The 17462-nt window shown below is 45.7% G+C and overlaps 1 protein-coding gene across 1 annotated transcript; it reads left to right on the forward strand.

Moving 5' to 3' along the window:
* Positions 1-1947: 1947 nt before the first annotated feature.
* Positions 1948-17259, forward strand: pole (polymerase (DNA directed), epsilon; the record flags this gene model as incomplete). The annotated part of the gene is made up of 48 exons (XM_080531495.1): positions 1948-2024; positions 2202-2337; positions 2572-2652; positions 2748-2792; positions 2903-2995; positions 3193-3347; positions 3507-3651; positions 3764-3844; positions 4072-4179; positions 4301-4411; positions 4520-4605; positions 4699-4818; positions 4932-5064; positions 5194-5307; positions 5405-5617; positions 5706-5813; positions 5943-6071; positions 6155-6257; positions 6360-6506; positions 6671-6816; positions 6957-7105; positions 7572-7664; positions 7877-8179; positions 8522-8717; positions 8852-9066; positions 9189-9291; positions 9421-9501; positions 9601-9723; positions 9840-10049; positions 10319-10531; positions 10725-10868; positions 10996-11136; positions 11350-11503; positions 12070-12176; positions 12358-12534; positions 12778-13001; positions 13093-13313; positions 13493-13697; positions 13862-14035; positions 14312-14437; positions 14708-14840; positions 14947-15157; positions 15281-15412; positions 15655-15848; positions 16089-16289; positions 16506-16631; positions 16822-16911; positions 17149-17259. 48 exons carry the CDS (start codon positions 1948-1950, stop codon positions 17257-17259), a joined length of 6888 nt encoding a protein of 2295 aa, XP_080387621.1.
* Between the last annotated feature and the right edge of the window lie 203 nt (positions 17260-17462).

A 17462-nucleotide genomic window follows, 5' to 3' on the forward strand; every position in this document is an offset into this window, starting at 1 on the left:
AGTCAAACAAACAACAACAGTAGAGTATCTAGGAGGAAGCATCAAAGAATGAACAAGCCACTGTGTCATATAATACAACAACTGTTAAAACTTGTTAACTTTTCAAGAGAGAATTCCTACTGTTTACATTCCTTTTCACATTCCCATAAAAAGTCCTCATGACCTTCAAATTAACTGAGATCTGAAACTGCAGGAGACGCCGTTTTCTAGTATGTTCTGACACATTACTTTAGATGGAAGGCTGAACACAACACAAACAATGTTTTGTATCCAAACTGATCATGACACCGAGGATAAGGTGTAAGATGGAGTAAGAAGCTCTCCTTTTAGTGGAGGTTGTCGACACTATAGGCAAACTCCATTAAACTCTGGTATTCACTGTGTAAGCACATTATTCAGGGGACTACTCTATTCATATACAAAATATACATATTCAGATATTCATACAATTGCCTTACATGGCCAATTATTATGGCCAATTAGAAAATAGGTAGACACAGCTAGTACATGGCTCAGAAATGACTCAAAGGACTGATAGGCTACTGCATGTTACTGTAGCTGTAAGAAGAAAAGAAAAAGTGTTTAATCATATTGTCACTATCCTATCAATTGCAGACAATGATACAATGTTCAATTGCTTTAACGTTTAGCTATGATCAATTAATTGTGGGCGGTTTAGTAGGCTCACCTCTACCGTCCATTGCAACCTCCTTCTTGAGCGCCGAATGATTCTTAATCGTGCTGTCGACTACAGTGGCCACGCGTGCAACAACAACAACACAGGAGCTAAGCTAGCTAGTTTATCTTAACGCGATTCGTTTATAAACAAAACAAACCAAGTTGATCAAAACACCATTGATCATCATAACACTATTTGCCAACCAATTCAGATGTTCATACCGATGGTTCATGTAGACTCTAGAGCCATGTCCAGTGAAGCGCGCATATCATATTTTGTCCACACTAGCTGGAGATTTCCCATTAAAATGTATCGGGTTTGCATTAATTGCATTAAGTGTCAAGAATCTCATCGCGGCAACATCATAATATCCGGGGGTGCGATTGCTGCCATAGTTATTTTCATGCTCCAAATAGGAGGGGTGCACAACCTGAAAACAAGATTATTTGTTTGCACTCACTGGAGTACTTTTTTCAATAACAACATAGGACTGATGAATACTCACCAGTTTAATGCGTGAGTCCTTGCCAATAAACACCTTTTTAAAATTATTTTGTTTTGACTTCAATCTTTTTGTAAACACTTGGAAATGTTGGCATACAGAATCCTGTTGCTAGCGGTTTAGTTATATTTAGTTATAACTGGAGAGGCTCCTCAGTTGCAAGTGCCATACATTCAAATGCACTTACAGTACATGCTTTACCCTCATACGGCTTTAGATGGGCTTTAAGTATCAGTATTTCTTTACAAAGAAAGAAAATAATGTTAACAATCTAAGGTGGAAAAATAGCCATTTAGTGACTATCACAGAATTGACTGGATCAGGATGTGACGACTTCCTTCACTGGGTGTGAGCTGGACATGTAAAAGGGGAGGGGCTTCAAGCTAAGCAGCCCCTCCCAGAGGCGGAGCCAACCAGAGACGTTCCGGTTCTGTTCTCGCGGCAGTGGCAGAGAGCGCGCCAAAATCTGACTGCAGAGAACAACACCGGGCACCTGTCAAAATATCCGTCTTTAAACTACAGCGTTAACTCACATTAGATATGGTAACGTACGGTCTCAAACAACGGTTTGTGTACGGCAACTATTATTGCAAATGCTAGAGAAAAGTTTTACAATTAGTTTTCAACACAGTTGGGTTACATTAGCTTGCTAACGACTACGAGCCCAACTAGCAACATTTGCTAGCCAACATTACAACCTGATTTAGATTTGACATACCGATTGTCACCGAGGGGGCTGTCGTAGTGACATTACCTGCAGACTAAGATGGTTCTACAAAACACTGGAAGGTACAAGCCGTGGGCGGACCGTGGAAAAGGCGGGGGTGATGAAGATAATCAACAGTAAGTCAACTTTTGATGGTCACATTTTAGATTGTGTGTCAGCTGATGTCATTGTCTCTATACACCTGCTGTAACTGATATGTAGACAAAATACTTCACGTACATTTAAACTAAATACACAGCTGTATCTAACTGTTACCAATGTGTACATCTGACTTGCTACTATGTTTCATCTAGGGATGATAAGTCGGATATGTCGGCAGCCAAGCGGCTGGAACGCAGCCAGTTCACGGATGAGATGGATGCTCGCTTCGGCTTCGAAAGGATGAAGGACCCGGGGGAGAAGACAGGCTGGCTCATCAATATGCACTCTGTAGGTCAAACAGACACTCTGTAGGTCAAACAGACACTCTGTAGGTCAAACAGACACTCTGTAGGTCAAACAGACAGCAGCTCGGTGCATGAAATAGTACATATCGTTGTTCATCATCTTACAGTTGTAGTACCTAATGCAGGGATCTCTGTCAACATGTCTCTGTCAACACATCCTATGATTACTTTAGTAATACCTGATCATTGTCAATGTATCCTCATGTTTCTCTCTCAGACAGAGATCCTGGATGATGACAAAAGGATGGTCAGTGCTGTGGATTATTATTTCATCCAGGAAGATGGCAGCAGGTTCAAGGTGAGGGTCCAGAGCACTTGAGCATTGATGAAATAGTGACAATAACTCTCTTCTTTTCTGCAATCTCACCTACTTGTATGTATTGTATATTGTAGGTGGCCCTCCCTTTTAAGCCCTATTTGTACATAGCCACTAAAAAGGTAAGTCTTTATTCCTCATTTTATCATTTGATGCAGCCTACTTAACTATATGTAGAAGACTGTAAAGTACTGTAGTATGTGACTGTATCCACCCTATGTCCCCCCTCCAGAACTGTGAGAGAGAGGTCATCTCATTCTTGTCCAAGAAGTTCCAAGGGAAGGTGACAAAGCTTGAGATGCTTCCCAAAGAGGACCTGGATCTGGTAAGAAAACAATCCCATTTATACACAATGGACAATTAATTTATACAGTGTCCATTATAATATGTTGTCTGATCTGCCTGAATGTGTAAATTAATGTATAATGAACCGCCAGTGTTTTACATTTGCTAGTTCATGTTTGCCATGGCCTACGGTCGAGATGCTGGTCAACATGTCAATCACTTGTCTGTTCTTAATAGCCCAACCACCTGGTTGGACTGAAGAGGAACTACGTCAAGCTGTCATTCAACACTGTGGATGACCTGATGAAGGTCAAGCGCGAGATCTTTCCAGCTGTTCGCAAGAATCGGGAGAGGGAGAAGTCCAACGACACCTACACTTCTATGTTATCAAGGTACCTATTAAATTGCAGATGCTTAGGAGGAGCAGTAGTGGATTGTACGGTATAATAACGTCTTATATAGAATATAAGTGTAAGTCTTGCTATAGATCTTCTTTTTATGGCTTGTTTAGGTTGTGATGAGAGCTCTCTTAAGTGATCTCTGTTCATTAGTGCATTGGCAGGTGGAAGTGTACTGGCAGCAGATGAGGATGCGATGTCAAAGAAGATCTCTGACCAGATGGATAATATACTGGACATGAGAGAGTATGATGTGCCTTACCATGTTCGCTTGTCTATTGACCTCAAGATCCATGTGGTAAGGAGATGTGAGGTTTCTGAGATGGAGACAGTAGACGCTCAGCAGAAGTATGATGTTTCTCTGTCAGCAAAGTCCCATGTGACTGACTAAGCCTTTGTTTCCTCCTCAGGCTCACTGGTACAACATTCGCTACAGGGGCAGTGCTTATCCTCCTGAGATCATACACAGAGATGACCTGGTGGAGCGACCTGTAAGGACAATTTAGCCCTATAGTTTTAATATAGATTTTGTATGTCATATGATGTTTTGCCAATTATGTATGTATGTATGTATGTATGTATGTATGTATGTGTGTATATAAAAAAGAAAAGAATATTCCACTCACCACACAAGATGCGCAGTCATCGGAGATTCTTAGATACATCTGAATTTATTATAGTCGCTGACCAGTTTTTTTGTTCTGTTTATGTTTTTCAGGACCCTGTTGTGCTGGCTTTTGACATAGAGACCACCAAACTTCCCCTGAAATTCCCAGATGCAGAGACTGATCAGATTATGATGCTCTCCTACATGATTGATGGACAGGTGTGTTTTGTCCACTATAAGAATGTCAAATGTTTACATTCTGTCCTGCTTCTAACAATGTCAGGAACCAGAGAGTATCTGTGCCTTAAACTGATTTCCTGGCCTTTTCTGTTCCTGACAGGGCTACCTGATCACTAACAGAGAGATTGTCTCTGAGGACATTGAGGACTTTGAGTTCACCCCTAAACCAGAGTATGAGGGACCTTTCACGGTTTTCAATGAGCCTGACGAGGTAAAGACAGGGTGTATATATTATTGTTTTATTTTTTTTAAAAGGTCAAGGGCAATATTTGAGTGCATACAATAAATGCTTGATTATGTGTGTTTCCTCTGGTTGTAGGCAGCTCTCATACGAAGATGGTTTGAACATGTCCAGGAAACCAAGCCAAACATCTTTGTCACCTACAATGGGGACTTTTTCGATTGGTGAGTCTTGATCAAGATCAGATTCCCTCTTCATTCAATTTGTCTCTACTTGGGGTTTTATCCACTTATGCTAATCATTTCCATTTTCCCCAGGCCCTTTGTGGAAACCAGGGCTGCCCAACATGGACTGACCATGTACAGGGAGATTGGCTTCCAGAAGGACAGTCAGGGAGAGTACAAGGCCAGCCAGGCCATCCACATGGATTGCTACAGGTAGGGTGTTATATTTGATACATTTTGCATTCACTGTGATTTATCTGTACAAATACTTACTTACACACACACTAACACTAACATATGTATGTTATTCTCCCTCTCTGTGTCAGGTGGGTTAAGAGAGACAGCTACTTGCCTGTGGGCAGCCAAAACCTGAAGGCTGCAGCAAAGGCCAAGCTGAGCTACGATCCTGTGGAGCTGGACCCTGAGGACATGTGTCGCATGGCCACCGAGGAGCCACAGGTACATTCTGGGAGTCACACAGGCACTGCTTTTCGCTGTGACATAGTTGTGAATGTGTTGTAGTTTAGGTGAATTGCAGGTGCATCACACTCTCGTTATCTGACTCGTTTTCTCATGACTATCCCTCAGACTCTGGCCACCTACTCTGTGTCGGATGCCGTGGCCACATACTACCTTTACATGAAGTATGTCCACCCCTTTATCTTTGCTCTCTGCACCATCATCCCTATGGATCCTGATGAGGTTCGTCTGTCACAACTATTAGAATTGAAATCAAAATGAAAAAATGTGGCCCTTGCCAGTTGCCAGTGTTGTCAACTGTTTGTGTGTGTCTTTCCAGGTGCTGCGTAAGGGTTCTGGGACCCTGTGTGAAGCTCTGCTCATGGTGCAGGCTTTCCATGCCAACATCATCTTCCCCAACAAGCAGGAGCAGGTCTTCAACAAGCTCACAGACGACGGCCACGTCATGGACTCTGAGACCTACGTGGGTGGTCACGTGGAAGCACTGGAGTCAGGGGTGTTCCGCAGCGACATCCCCTGCCGCTTCAAAATGGTACAACCCAGCCCTGCTTTGCATAGTTCAGTGTCTCCATGGTTTTTAGATATCTGTGTGTTGACACTGTTTTCCTGTGTGTTGACAGAACCCGGCAGCGTTTGACTTCCTGCTACAGAGGGTGGAGCAAACACTGCGTCACGCCATCGAGGAGGAGGAGAAGATTCCCCTGGAGCAGGTCACCAACTTCAACGAGGTCAGCTATAGTCATCCTGTTAATTTTGTGCTGCAAACTTGTATTGATCTTTTAGTGAAAGTGCATTCACTCTTTTATATGCAAGACACGCCGTGATTTTCATTCATTAATCCGATGTTATTTGTGCAGGTGTGTGATGAGATTAAGAAGAAGCTGATCTCCTTGAAAGAGGTACCCAATAGGATAGAGTGTCCCTTAATCTACCATCTGGACGTGGCTGCCATGTACCCCAACATCATCCTCACCAACCGCCTGCAGGTAAGGTAATATTATGGGTGTGATACAGGGTCAGACACGCTCAGTACTTAGAGCTAACTAACACTGTTATTCCTCTTCCTCAGCCCTATGCTGTGGTGGACGAGGCCATGTGTGCAGCCTGTGATTTCAACAAGCCGGGGGCCAACTGTCAGAGGAAGATGAGCTGGCAGTGGAGGGGGGAGATCAGTAAGACCTCTGATGTGTTATGATTTACTTATTTATTTAACTTATTTATTTAAGTGATTTAATGAGGAAGTGCTTCCTGACACCTTTCCCCTCCCTCTGCAGTGCCGGCCAGCCGCAGTGAGTTTCACCGCATCCAGCAGCAGCTGGAGTCAGAGAAGTTCCCCCCATTCTTCCCCAATGGCAGACCAAGGGCCTTCCACCAGCTGAACCGGGAGGAGCAGGCACGCCACGAGAAGAAACGCCTGGCCGGTGAGACTGAATTTATTATTCTCTAAAATAAAGTGTTTGTTTGTTTGTTTGTTGTTGTTTGTTTGGTCCTGGAGCCGCCTGGTCCGTCATCACACTCTCTTGTATATCCCCCTGTTAGAGGTTGTTAGTGACATTGCTTGCTGTCTGTTCTCTGCCTGTGTCAGACTACTGCAGGAGGGCCTATAAGAAGGTGCATCACACCAGGCTGGAGGACAGGGTCTCCACTATCTGCCAGAGGGAGAACTCATTCTACGTAGACACTGTGCGAGCTTTCAGAGACCGCCGCTATGAGTTTAAGGGACTGCACAAGGTATCACCTTCAAGGCCTGCTACACCCCTTCACTTCTCTCCGACTAAGAGAAAATCTCATGAGTATTGTACGACTTGAAATTCAAGCCTTGGGAGTAACATGGTCAGCTTTGATACAAGTGCCTCTTTTCCTCTCTGTAGGTGTGGAAGAAGAAGCTGTCTGCAGCCCAGGACAATTGCGACGCTGCAGAGGAGAAGCGCTGTAAGAACATGGAGATCCTCTATGACTCTCTCCAACTGGCCCACAAGTGTATCCTCAACTCCTTCTATGGCTACGTCATGAGGAAAGGGTATGCACAGCCACCCTCGGGAAAATCAGTTATCGAACAAACTTTGATTTGAAATTCAATCTGCATAAAGGAAGACTGGGATATGACGTCATAGCAAAATGAGAGGGGGCGACACTGTCAGAGACTTTAAAAATTGGAGATTAACAGACTAGAGAATAGAGCGTGTTGTGACAGAGAGCATGCGCCAAATATTTTGTTGCGCTGTTTGGGGGTGTCTTTGGTAGAATACAAATATACAGTATATGGCTCTCACCCAGGCGGCTGTTTATTTTAAGCTGCTTTTCATAGAAGTGGAAGCAAAACATAAGAAACTAAGGGACATGGAAAGAAAGAAAGTGAAGGGCAGTGAGTTTACCTTTTAAGTTAAGTCTCAAGACAAATGCAGGGTAGTGTTAATTGTAAGACATGATTAGTAAGTACCCTGCTGACAAGCCCTGTGTCTGTGCTTGTTGTTTCTTTCCACCAGGGCGCGCTGGTACTCCATGGAAATGGCTGGCATCGTGTGCCACACTGGAGCCAACATTATCACCCAGGCCAGGGAGATCATTGAACAGATAGGGTGAGACTTATGTCCCTTCTCTTACAGTACATCAAGGAAGTGTTTTCTCATTTGGTGCTAACCTTTTATCTCTGTATTGTTGTATAGAATATTAAGACCATGTGTGAGCAAAGTTCTTTGTTTCAGCATGGTAACAATACACATAGTTGCTACCCATGACACTCTGCGGCAGATACTGATTTCACACGGTGCTTTATTTCTCTGTGGTGCAGGAGGCCTCTTGAGTTGGACACTGACGGTATCTGGTGTGTCCTCCCCAACACCTTCCCTGAGAACTTTGTCATCAAGACGAGCAACGAGAAGAAGCCCAAGGTGACCATCTCCTACCCCGGTGCCATGCTCAACATCATGGTGAAGGAGGGCTTCACCAACGACCAGTACCAGGAGCTGGTGGACCCCGCCTCCCTGACCTATGAGACGCGGGCAGAGAACAGCATCTTCTTTGAGGTGGATGGGCCCTACCTGGCCATGATTCTGCCTGCCTCCAAAGAGGAGGGGAAGAAGTTGAAGAAACGGTGAGGGTTGACCCAGGGAATAGTTCCACAAGCATGGGAGTGTGTTCTGAATGTTGGTCTCTGATTCAGATGGTGGACTTTCTAGAAATAATTAATTCTGTACATGTTGGCTCGTTGGCAGAAAGGAGATGTTTTCAGTGATGACTAAAGAAAAAAAAGAAGAAAGTAATCCTTCCTTCCTTCTATCATTGTGACTGCCAATCATGGCCCCCGCTCCTAGCAGAGATGTTTTTCTTATGATGATGATTCACTTACTTTAGACAAATGTGTTGTAAGTCGCTTTGGATGGAAGTTTCTGCTAAATGTCAAAAATGTAAATGTAAATGTTGTCCTGCTGTTCAGGTATGCTGTGTTCAACGAGGATGGTTCTTTGGCGGAACTCAAGGGTTTTGAGATAAAGAGGAGAGGGGAGCTGCAGCTCATTAAGATCTTCCAGTCCTCTGTGTTTGAGGCTTTCCTCAAAGGCACCACTCTGGAGGAGGTCTACGCCTCTGTGGCTAAGGTGGCTGACTACTGGCTTGATGTGCTCTACAGCAAGGTAAGGCGTGTGCGTGTGTGTGCGTGTCTGTGTGTGTCTGTGTGTGTGTCTGTGTGTCTGTCTGTCCACTTGCATACTATTTTCATTCAACTTTAATGCATAAGGCTAATATGGAAACATTTGTTTTTGTCCAGGCTGCTAACATGCCTGACACAGAGCTGTTTGAGTTGGTCTCAGAGAACCGGTCCATGTCGAGGAAGCTGGAGGACTACGGCGCGCAGAAGTCCACCTCCATCAGCACGGCCAAGAGACTGGCCGAGTTCCTGGGAGATCAGATGGTGAAGGATGCTGGTCTGAGCTGCCGCTACATCATCTCTCGCAAGCCTGAGGGCTCCCCAGTCACAGAGAGGTGAGTGACACATATAGGCGCACTGTAGATAAGACTACACTAGAGGAGAGGAGATTTTGATCTGTGTAATTAATTGCTAATGACCAAACAGTGGCTAAAGGAGTGGTATGCATCTCTGACAGGGCCATCCCCCTGGCTATCTTCCAAGCTGAGCCCAGTGTTACGAAGCATTTCCTGCGCAAGTGGCTGAAGTTGCCCAGTCTCCATGACTTAGACATCCGCACGGTAAGTCTACTTTTTTAATTCATGCCTTAGTTTACTCTTGAATAGAGCAATGCAAATATCCTTGATGTATTGGCACTTACCATATAGCATGTATGGACAAATGTCTTTAATATCTCATGACTTCCTTAGATCCTTGATTGGAACTACTACATAGAGAGGTTGGGCAGTGCCATCCAGAAGATCATCACCATCCCAGCAGCCCTGCAACAGGTAACCACGTCATGTCATTTGCACTGAGCAGCCATGAGCCCTGTCTGGTGGTGACCTAGATTATGTTTGATTGTGCTCACCTATGGTCCTGTCACCCAGGTGAAGAACCCCGTCCCCAGAGTAAGGCACCCAGACTGGCTACACAAGAAGCTACTGGAGAAGAATGACGTTTTCAAGCAGAAGAAGATCAGTGAGCTCTTCACAAGCGAGGGCAAGAGACAGGTACACCGAACAGTCATGCCATATTTGAAGGACACACACACACACACACACACACACACACACACCCACACACACACACTGCCACTTACTCACTCCCTCAACTGTCTGTGTCTCAGGTGGCACATCAGCCACTGGAGGCGGGGCAGGCAGCAGACATGGAGGACTTTGGGATGCCAGCGAGACCCCTGTTGCCTGCCATCCCCATCAGCACCAAGCGTAGGAGGACATCACAGGGTGTGGACAGCCAGGTGGAGTCTCAGGAGATGGAGCTCACCCAGTCCTGGAGAGAGATCCTCGGTCCACCCCCACCAATGGGGAACACACAGGTATGGCAGCTATGCTCCTGCTGTTCTCCCTCTATACCAAGTCTCTTGGCTCGGTAATCTCCTCACATGGGTTCTCCTACCACAGCTACGCAGATGACACTCAACTCTTCCTGTCCTTCCCCCCCCCCCCCTCTGACCTACATGTGGCAACACGTGTCTCTGCATGTCTCGCTGACATCTCTACATCGATAAAAAATCGTTTGATAGCATGCTTAAATGGAAGACGTCTCTTCTCTTCTCCCTGACTCCCATCTTTGCTGCGTCTGTAGGAGGAGCGTCTGGTGTGGCTGCGCTACCACAAGAAGAAGTGGGAGCTGCAGCTGAAGCAAAGGAAGGAGAGAAGGAAGAGGAGGAGGCTGCTGGACGGGGAGTCCCAGCCGGTAGGGGGTGGGGTGATCAGACATGGCCCCACCACGGGCCTGGGTAGCTTCCTCCGCAAGACGGCACGCAGCGTCCTGGACATGCCCTGGCAGATTGTACAGGTGGGCTCAGCTCAAATGTCAACAGCGAAACTGTTTACTGTGTATGAAAATGCTGTTTTTCATTTTGATATTCAGCTTGACAGACAATGCTAAATGACTTGTTATGAATAGTGATGTACAGTGTAAGCTGAAAGATATTTCATTGACAAGTCATCGTGTCTGACTGGATGTCTCCTCCTCTCCTCTCCTCCAGATAGCAGAGACCAGTCACCCCGGCCTGTACAAGCTGTGGGCTGTGATTGGCACTGACCTGCACTGTATGAAGCTCAACATCCCTCGGGTCTTCTACGTCAACCAGAAGGTCCCCAAGCAGGAGGAAGGAGCCACATACAAAAAGGTACAATTATTATTTTTTTTTCTGATCTTCAGCATTTAGCTAAACAACTCTTAACTGCGTACGGGACTGTATCATACAGCATGAGTCATTACAAACAATACATTTGGAATTGCCATGTTTTCTTCAGGTGAACCGTTTGCTGCCACGCTCCAACTTGGTGTACTACCTGTACCAGTACTGTGTGCCTGAGGACCAGTACCAGGAGCACATCAATGAGATCAATGCAGACCTCTCTGCACCAGACATCGAAGGTGTCTATGAGACACAGGTACTGTCAGATTCCTCTACTGTCCTTTAATGTGCCTTAGGAGCAGGTTATTTCAGTAAAGAACTGAACTTTCTTCCTGACTCTAATGTTTTTGTGTGTCTATGAAGCAGTAATATAACTGATGGCATTCTCTCTGTTCACCTTGATTTCAGTTTCTTTGCGACAGTATGAGTTGTTAATGTGAGCCTTTGTCCTGACATGTCTCTGCCCCAGGTTCCCCTGCTGTTCCGGGCCCTGGTGCAGCTGGGCTGTATGTGTACGGTCAACAAGCAGGTGGTAAGAGACCTGGCCGGCAGAGAGGCTGACACCTTTGACCTGGAGCACCTGGACATGAGGTCCCTGGCCCAGTTCAGCTACCTGGAGCCAGGTAGGGCCCGTCTCATAGGCTGCTTTTACACCGCAGGTCGTAATGCCTAGTTCTGTTTTAGTGCCTATATATATTTTTATATACATGTTACGGTACATGTGGGAATACGGTACATGTGGGAAAACTAGGGTTAGGGTTAGGTGCTATGTCGACTTGGTACATGCTGGCATGTCTAACCCTAGCACCCTAGCACCTAACCCTAACCCTAGTTTTCCCACATGTACCGTATTCCCACATGTACCATAACATTTATATACATATATACTGTATATGCCTGCTTACACCTACTTTCAATGTGAAAATGTGAGCAAAACATTTTAATTGTGTCACTTCTACCTGGCGGCATAAATGCAGCCATATTGTTGTCAATATTCACAGTCATAGTTGGTGTAGTCATGGTTTGTACCCTCATGTTTGGTCTCATAATGGAATTGAAGGGAGAAGTTGCATCATTGTTGTTGTCGTCTCTCTCTCTCTCTCTCTCTCTCTCTCTCTCTCTCTCTCTCTCTCTCTCTCTCTCTCTCTCTCTCTCTCTCTCTCTCTCTCTCTCTCTCTCTCTCTCTCAGGGAGTGTCCGGCACATCTACCTGTACCACCACAGCCAGGGCCACAAGGCTCTGTTTGGCCTGTTCATCCCCTCACAACGCAAGGCCAGTGTCTTTGTCCTGGACACGGTAAGACAACTGTTACCCTGACATGCTTCCCTTTCATTTATATACCCCCTCATGATAAAAGTTAACTCTTTATTATGTTTCATAACTCATAACACTCATCTAAGAATGATTTAAGAAAATTTAATCTCAGGATATGGTAAGAAAAAGGGAAATCAAGTGTCTCTCCACCATGCTTCCTAAGGTTCGCAGTAACCAGATGCCCAACCTGAATACAGTGTACGGGGTGGAGCGCACAGCCCTCCTGGAGAAGACCAGTGAGGACCTCCTGCCTCCAGAGAAACACACGTTCGAGGTGCGAGCTGAGAATGATGTGAAGGCCATCCACCGCGCCCTGCAGCGCATATTGCTCAACTACAAGGTACTCCACTGCTCCTCTACACCCTACCTCTCTAGCTCCTCTACACCCTACCTCTCTAGCTTACTCTTTTATACTGGATGCCAGCCAAGGTTTTCCTCTCAGGGTTTCCAACATTGGTACAGATGTATGAATGTATGAATGAATGAATGAATGAATGGTCTTTATTGTCATTAATACCTTATATGGTCACAGCCTAGACTAGACAGAGCAGGTAATCCTGATCATCTCTCTCTCTCTCTCCAGGAGGAGCGTCGTGGGCCCACCCTGATAGCAGTGCAGTCCAATTGGGAGCTGAAGCGGTTGGTAGCGGGGATGCCCGTGCTGGAGGAGTTCCCAGTGGTGCCAGTGCACGTAGTGGATGAAATCAGCTACAACGTGCTAGACTGGCAGCGCCTTGGTGCCCGCCGCATGGTCCGCCACTACCTCAACCTGGACAGTTGCCTGTCGCAGGCCTTCGACATGGCCAGGTAGGACAGAGTTAGCCCTCTTAGCCCACCTGCTTCACTCTCTCCTTCTGGTCATAGTAGCTTACTGAGCCACTCTTTCCCTATTCCACAGATACTACCACTTACCTGTGGGTAACCTGCCCCAGGACATGTCTATCTTTGGTTCAGACCTGTTCCTGGCCAGACACCTGCGGAAGCACAACCACCTGCTGTGGATGTCCCCCACCACCAGACCCGACTTGGGGGGCAAGGAGGCTGACGACAGCAGGCTGGTCATGGAGAGTGATGAGAGGGGATCTATGGAGATCAACGCTCAGGGCTGCTACTCAACAGGTACACACATACACACACACATACACACTTCACTCATTACCCACTGATGAATAATGAAAGTACTGCAGTGGAGTAAATGCAATGAGACTGATGATTATGTACTCTTGTGTACTCTTTTTTTGTGTGTGTAATTGTCTCTTATCTCTGTCCCCCCTTCCTTTTGTGTCTGTGTGTCTCAGTGTGTGTGGAGCTGGACCTACAGAGCTTGGCCGTGAACACCATCCTGCAGTCGCAGCATGTGAACGACATGGAGGGCGGAGCCAGCCTGGGAGTCAGCTTTGATGTCATCCAGCAGGCGTCGCTGGAGGATATGATGTCAGGGAACCAGGGGGCCAGTGCTGTGGCCAGCTACGACGAGACAGCACTCTGTTCCAACACTTTCAGGTTACTGATTCTTCGTGACACTCAACTCGATCTCTCAAAGCCATAACTCTCTAAAGCTAGATAGATTAGGTATGTCCTTGACTTGATGGTTTCGAAGTGTAATGTATGAAAACATAGACATTTGTGTAAAATTGCCGCTTGTGTTGTTTGCGTTGCGTGAGCAGGATCCTGAAGAGCATGGTGGTGGGCTGGGTCAGGGAGATCACTCAGTACCAAAATGTGTATGCAGACAACCAGGTGATGCACTTCTATCGCTGGCTACGCTCTCCCAGCTCTCTGCTGTATGACCCAGCGCTGCATCGCACCCTGCACAACATGATGAAGAAAGTCTTCCTGCAGTGAGTCACACACAACTGCCCTCTGTTGGGCCTCTCATGTGAACTGTAGCTTTATCAAATCAGCCTTTCTCCCTTCCTCGACATCTTATCTCCAATAATCACTGGATTCTCCCTCTATGCATGTCTCTATCCTAATGTATTGCAAATTGGACGGTTATTTTGTGGAAGAAGAGATGATGTGTCAGTTAATCTCTCTCTCTCTCTCTCTCTCTCTCTCTCTCTCTCTCTCTCTCTCTCTCTCTCTCTCTCTCTCTCTTTCTCTTTCTCTCTCTCCAGACTTGTGGCAGAGTTCAAGCGGCTGGGCTCCACTGTAGTGTATGGGAACTTTAACAGAATCATCCTGTGTACTAAGAAACGGAGGATAGATGATGCTATTGGCTATGTGGAGTACATCACCAACAGGTTGGGAACTTTACATTACTGTGTGTTCTATCTGCACAGTGTCTTCATCTTTGTATGAAATATCAACATGCTAGCTGTAAAGTAAGTTACTGAATACAAGCACACAACGTTGATAACTAACAAATAGATAATGTAGCGTACATTCGAGTCATGCATGCTTGATGAGTGAGGGCAAGCGATGTGCAGGAGTGTGCTTGAATAAATGCGGTGGACAATTTCGTTTTATCAAAGATTGCAAGTTTCTCTGACTACATCCTTTCTCATTCCCAGTATTCACTCTCGAGAGATCTTCCATTCCCTCTCCATCTCGTTCTCTCGCTGCTGGGAGTTCCTCCTGTGGATGGACCCATCCAACCATGGAGGAGTAAAAGGCAAACTGCCTTCCAGTGTCTTGTACGGAGAGGTACAGTTTTCATTATTAGATTTGTTGGGAATCATTACAACTTATAACCTCAGAAAATGGCCCGGGTTATATATAATGCCACTCACCACTAGAATTTGATTTCCAGGATGGAGCAGCCCAGAAGAAAAAGGGAAGGGGTGATGGGGAAGAGGAGGGTAGCGAGGATGAGGACGAGGAGGAAGCCGCCGGTCAAGAGAACGATGATGGAGACAGAGAGGTCGACGAGGTGGAGGAGCAGATTGAGAGCAACTGGAACATCATGCAGTATCTGCCCCAGACCGCCTCCTGTCAGAAGTACTTCTTAATGATCGTCTCAGGTAATGCACCACTGGACGCATTATATAGTATGATTGTAATTCAGGACCGTAGCCTATTCTGTGTTTCAGGAACATTGACAACCATGCCACCGTGTGCTCAACCTGTGCCTATCCTCTCCTCAGCCTACATCGCTGCTGTCTACCACAGCATGAAAGAGGAGCTAAGACGGAACGCCCCAGGTGCTACGCCCATCAAGAGGCGTGGAGGAAGCCAGGCTTCCCAGCAGGCAGCGGGAGATTCTAATGCTCTACCTGGTAAGTAATCAGAGATGGTACTGTAGCATAAACAGTCATTTGCAAATAAGTCAATAAGTTTCGTAAACAGCGTAGCACTGTACATACACACTGTATACTCACATAACTACTTTAGGTCAACTACTGTATAATTGCTGTGTATGATAGAGAAAGTAACGCTTTCATTTTAAGTGTTTAATGTGCATTTTTTGTTGTTGTGCAAAGTGTTTTAAGTTCATGACTTTGTCTCTCTACCCCCACAGGTATGATATCCTTCTCCCAGGAGTATGTGTCCAGTGAGCTCACCCAGAACTTCTTCACCATCACCCAGAAGATCCAGAAGAAGGTGACGGGCACCAGGAGTGTGACGCAGCCCTCCGAGATGTTTCCTGTCTTGCCTGGCTCCCACCTACCACTCAACAACCCAGCCCTGGAGTTCATCAAATACGTGTGTCAGGTAAGGCTCTGCCAGGTCAAACCTGGGTGTGCTGTAATAAACATGTTGAGAGGTAAAGAGAAACAAGCCTTTATGTTTGTCTTTTGTTTAGCATATATTAGAATTGTACTTTGAAGTTAGGTTGTCTGATTAATTTAGATGACCTTGTCCCTCCTTCAAATGTTTGTGGTGTGAGTGGTTTATTTGCCAAGACTGCAGTGCATTATTGTGTGTTTACCTTGGTACGCTCCCCTCCGCAAGGTCCTGTCCCTAGATGCTAATATAGGGAACCAGGTGAACAAGCTGAAGAGGGACCTGTTGCGCTTGGTGGATGTGGGAGAATTCTCAGAGGACGCTCGGTTCCGTGACCCCTGCAACTCCTACATCCTGCCAGAGGTCATCTGCCACCACTGCAACTTCTGCCGTGACCTTGACCTCTGCAAGGACCCCTCTGTGGCACAGGTCAGGATGTTCCAGGCATCTGTCTGTGTCTAGTCTGTCATTAGACTGATTCTGCACCTTTCAGCCTTTTTGGTTTTGCCTTCAAATTATACTCTTTACATCCATACACCTTCATTAATGTGTGTCTTATTAATGTGTGTACTGTATGTGAACATGCATGCAGCTGTGTGTACAGCGAAGTGTACGGTATGTAGACCATCTGGTGTCTGTTCACAGGATGGCTCTGTATTGCCCCAGTGGTTCTGCTCCAACTGCCAGGCCCAGTATGAGACTGAGTCCATTGAGATGGCTCTTGTGGAAGCCCTACAGAAGAAGCTGATGAGCTACACTCTACAGGATCTGGTGAGGGACAGACCTGGTTTGATATTATTGGGAATTACTACCGTTGCCATCTACTGCACTTTGCCATTCAAAAAATCCAACTTAAGTTTTGTTTAAAGTGAATCTGATATTATTGAATGGCCAACTAAATGCTGTGCTAGGAAATCATTGTTGGCAAATAGTAGTTAAAATGCTTTATTTTCCTCTGCAGGTGTGTGCCAAGTGTAAAGGGGTGAAGGAGGCAAACATGCCCATCTATTGCAAGTGTGCAGGAGACTTTGGCCTCACCTTCCCCATCAAGGTTTGTGCTTCAACACAATGCCTTTAATCAGCTTTTTAGTCAGCTCCCCAAAATAATTTGGGCCCTGTCATGTTGAAGTTGACATTAATAATGTATTCGCAAATGGTATGCTCCTCGCAATGTTTTGATTCGAGGAGGATCTTACATTCCTTTTTTCTTTGATACATTCTTCTTTTGCACTTGATGAATTTTAAACAATGCATTAATGCTTGAATGTACTCCTCTCCCTATCTCCAGAGCTTCTCTGAGCAGATCAAAGTGTTCCGGAATATTGCAGTTCACTACAATATGAACTTCCTGGAGGAGACCATAGACTGGCTACTGGCCATGAGCCCTCAAATGACCTAATCCTCAAACTAGCCCCAAGTGCCTTGAACACGCAGGATGTATTGTTGTTATAATGTTAATCAGGATGTTTGCCATGTATTGTTGTTATAAAGGAGTTAATCAGGATGTTTGCCAATCACTGCTCATCAGCTCTTTTTTTCAGGATAGAACAGATACATATGTCTCCATTGTAAATATACCGATGTGTTTACAGTATGTAAATG

This window comes from Nansenia antarctica, assembly GCF_963989245.1.
Source record: "Nansenia antarctica genome assembly, chromosome: 5".
Classification (NCBI taxonomy): domain Eukaryota; kingdom Metazoa; phylum Chordata; class Actinopteri; order Argentiniformes; family Microstomatidae; genus Nansenia; species Nansenia antarctica.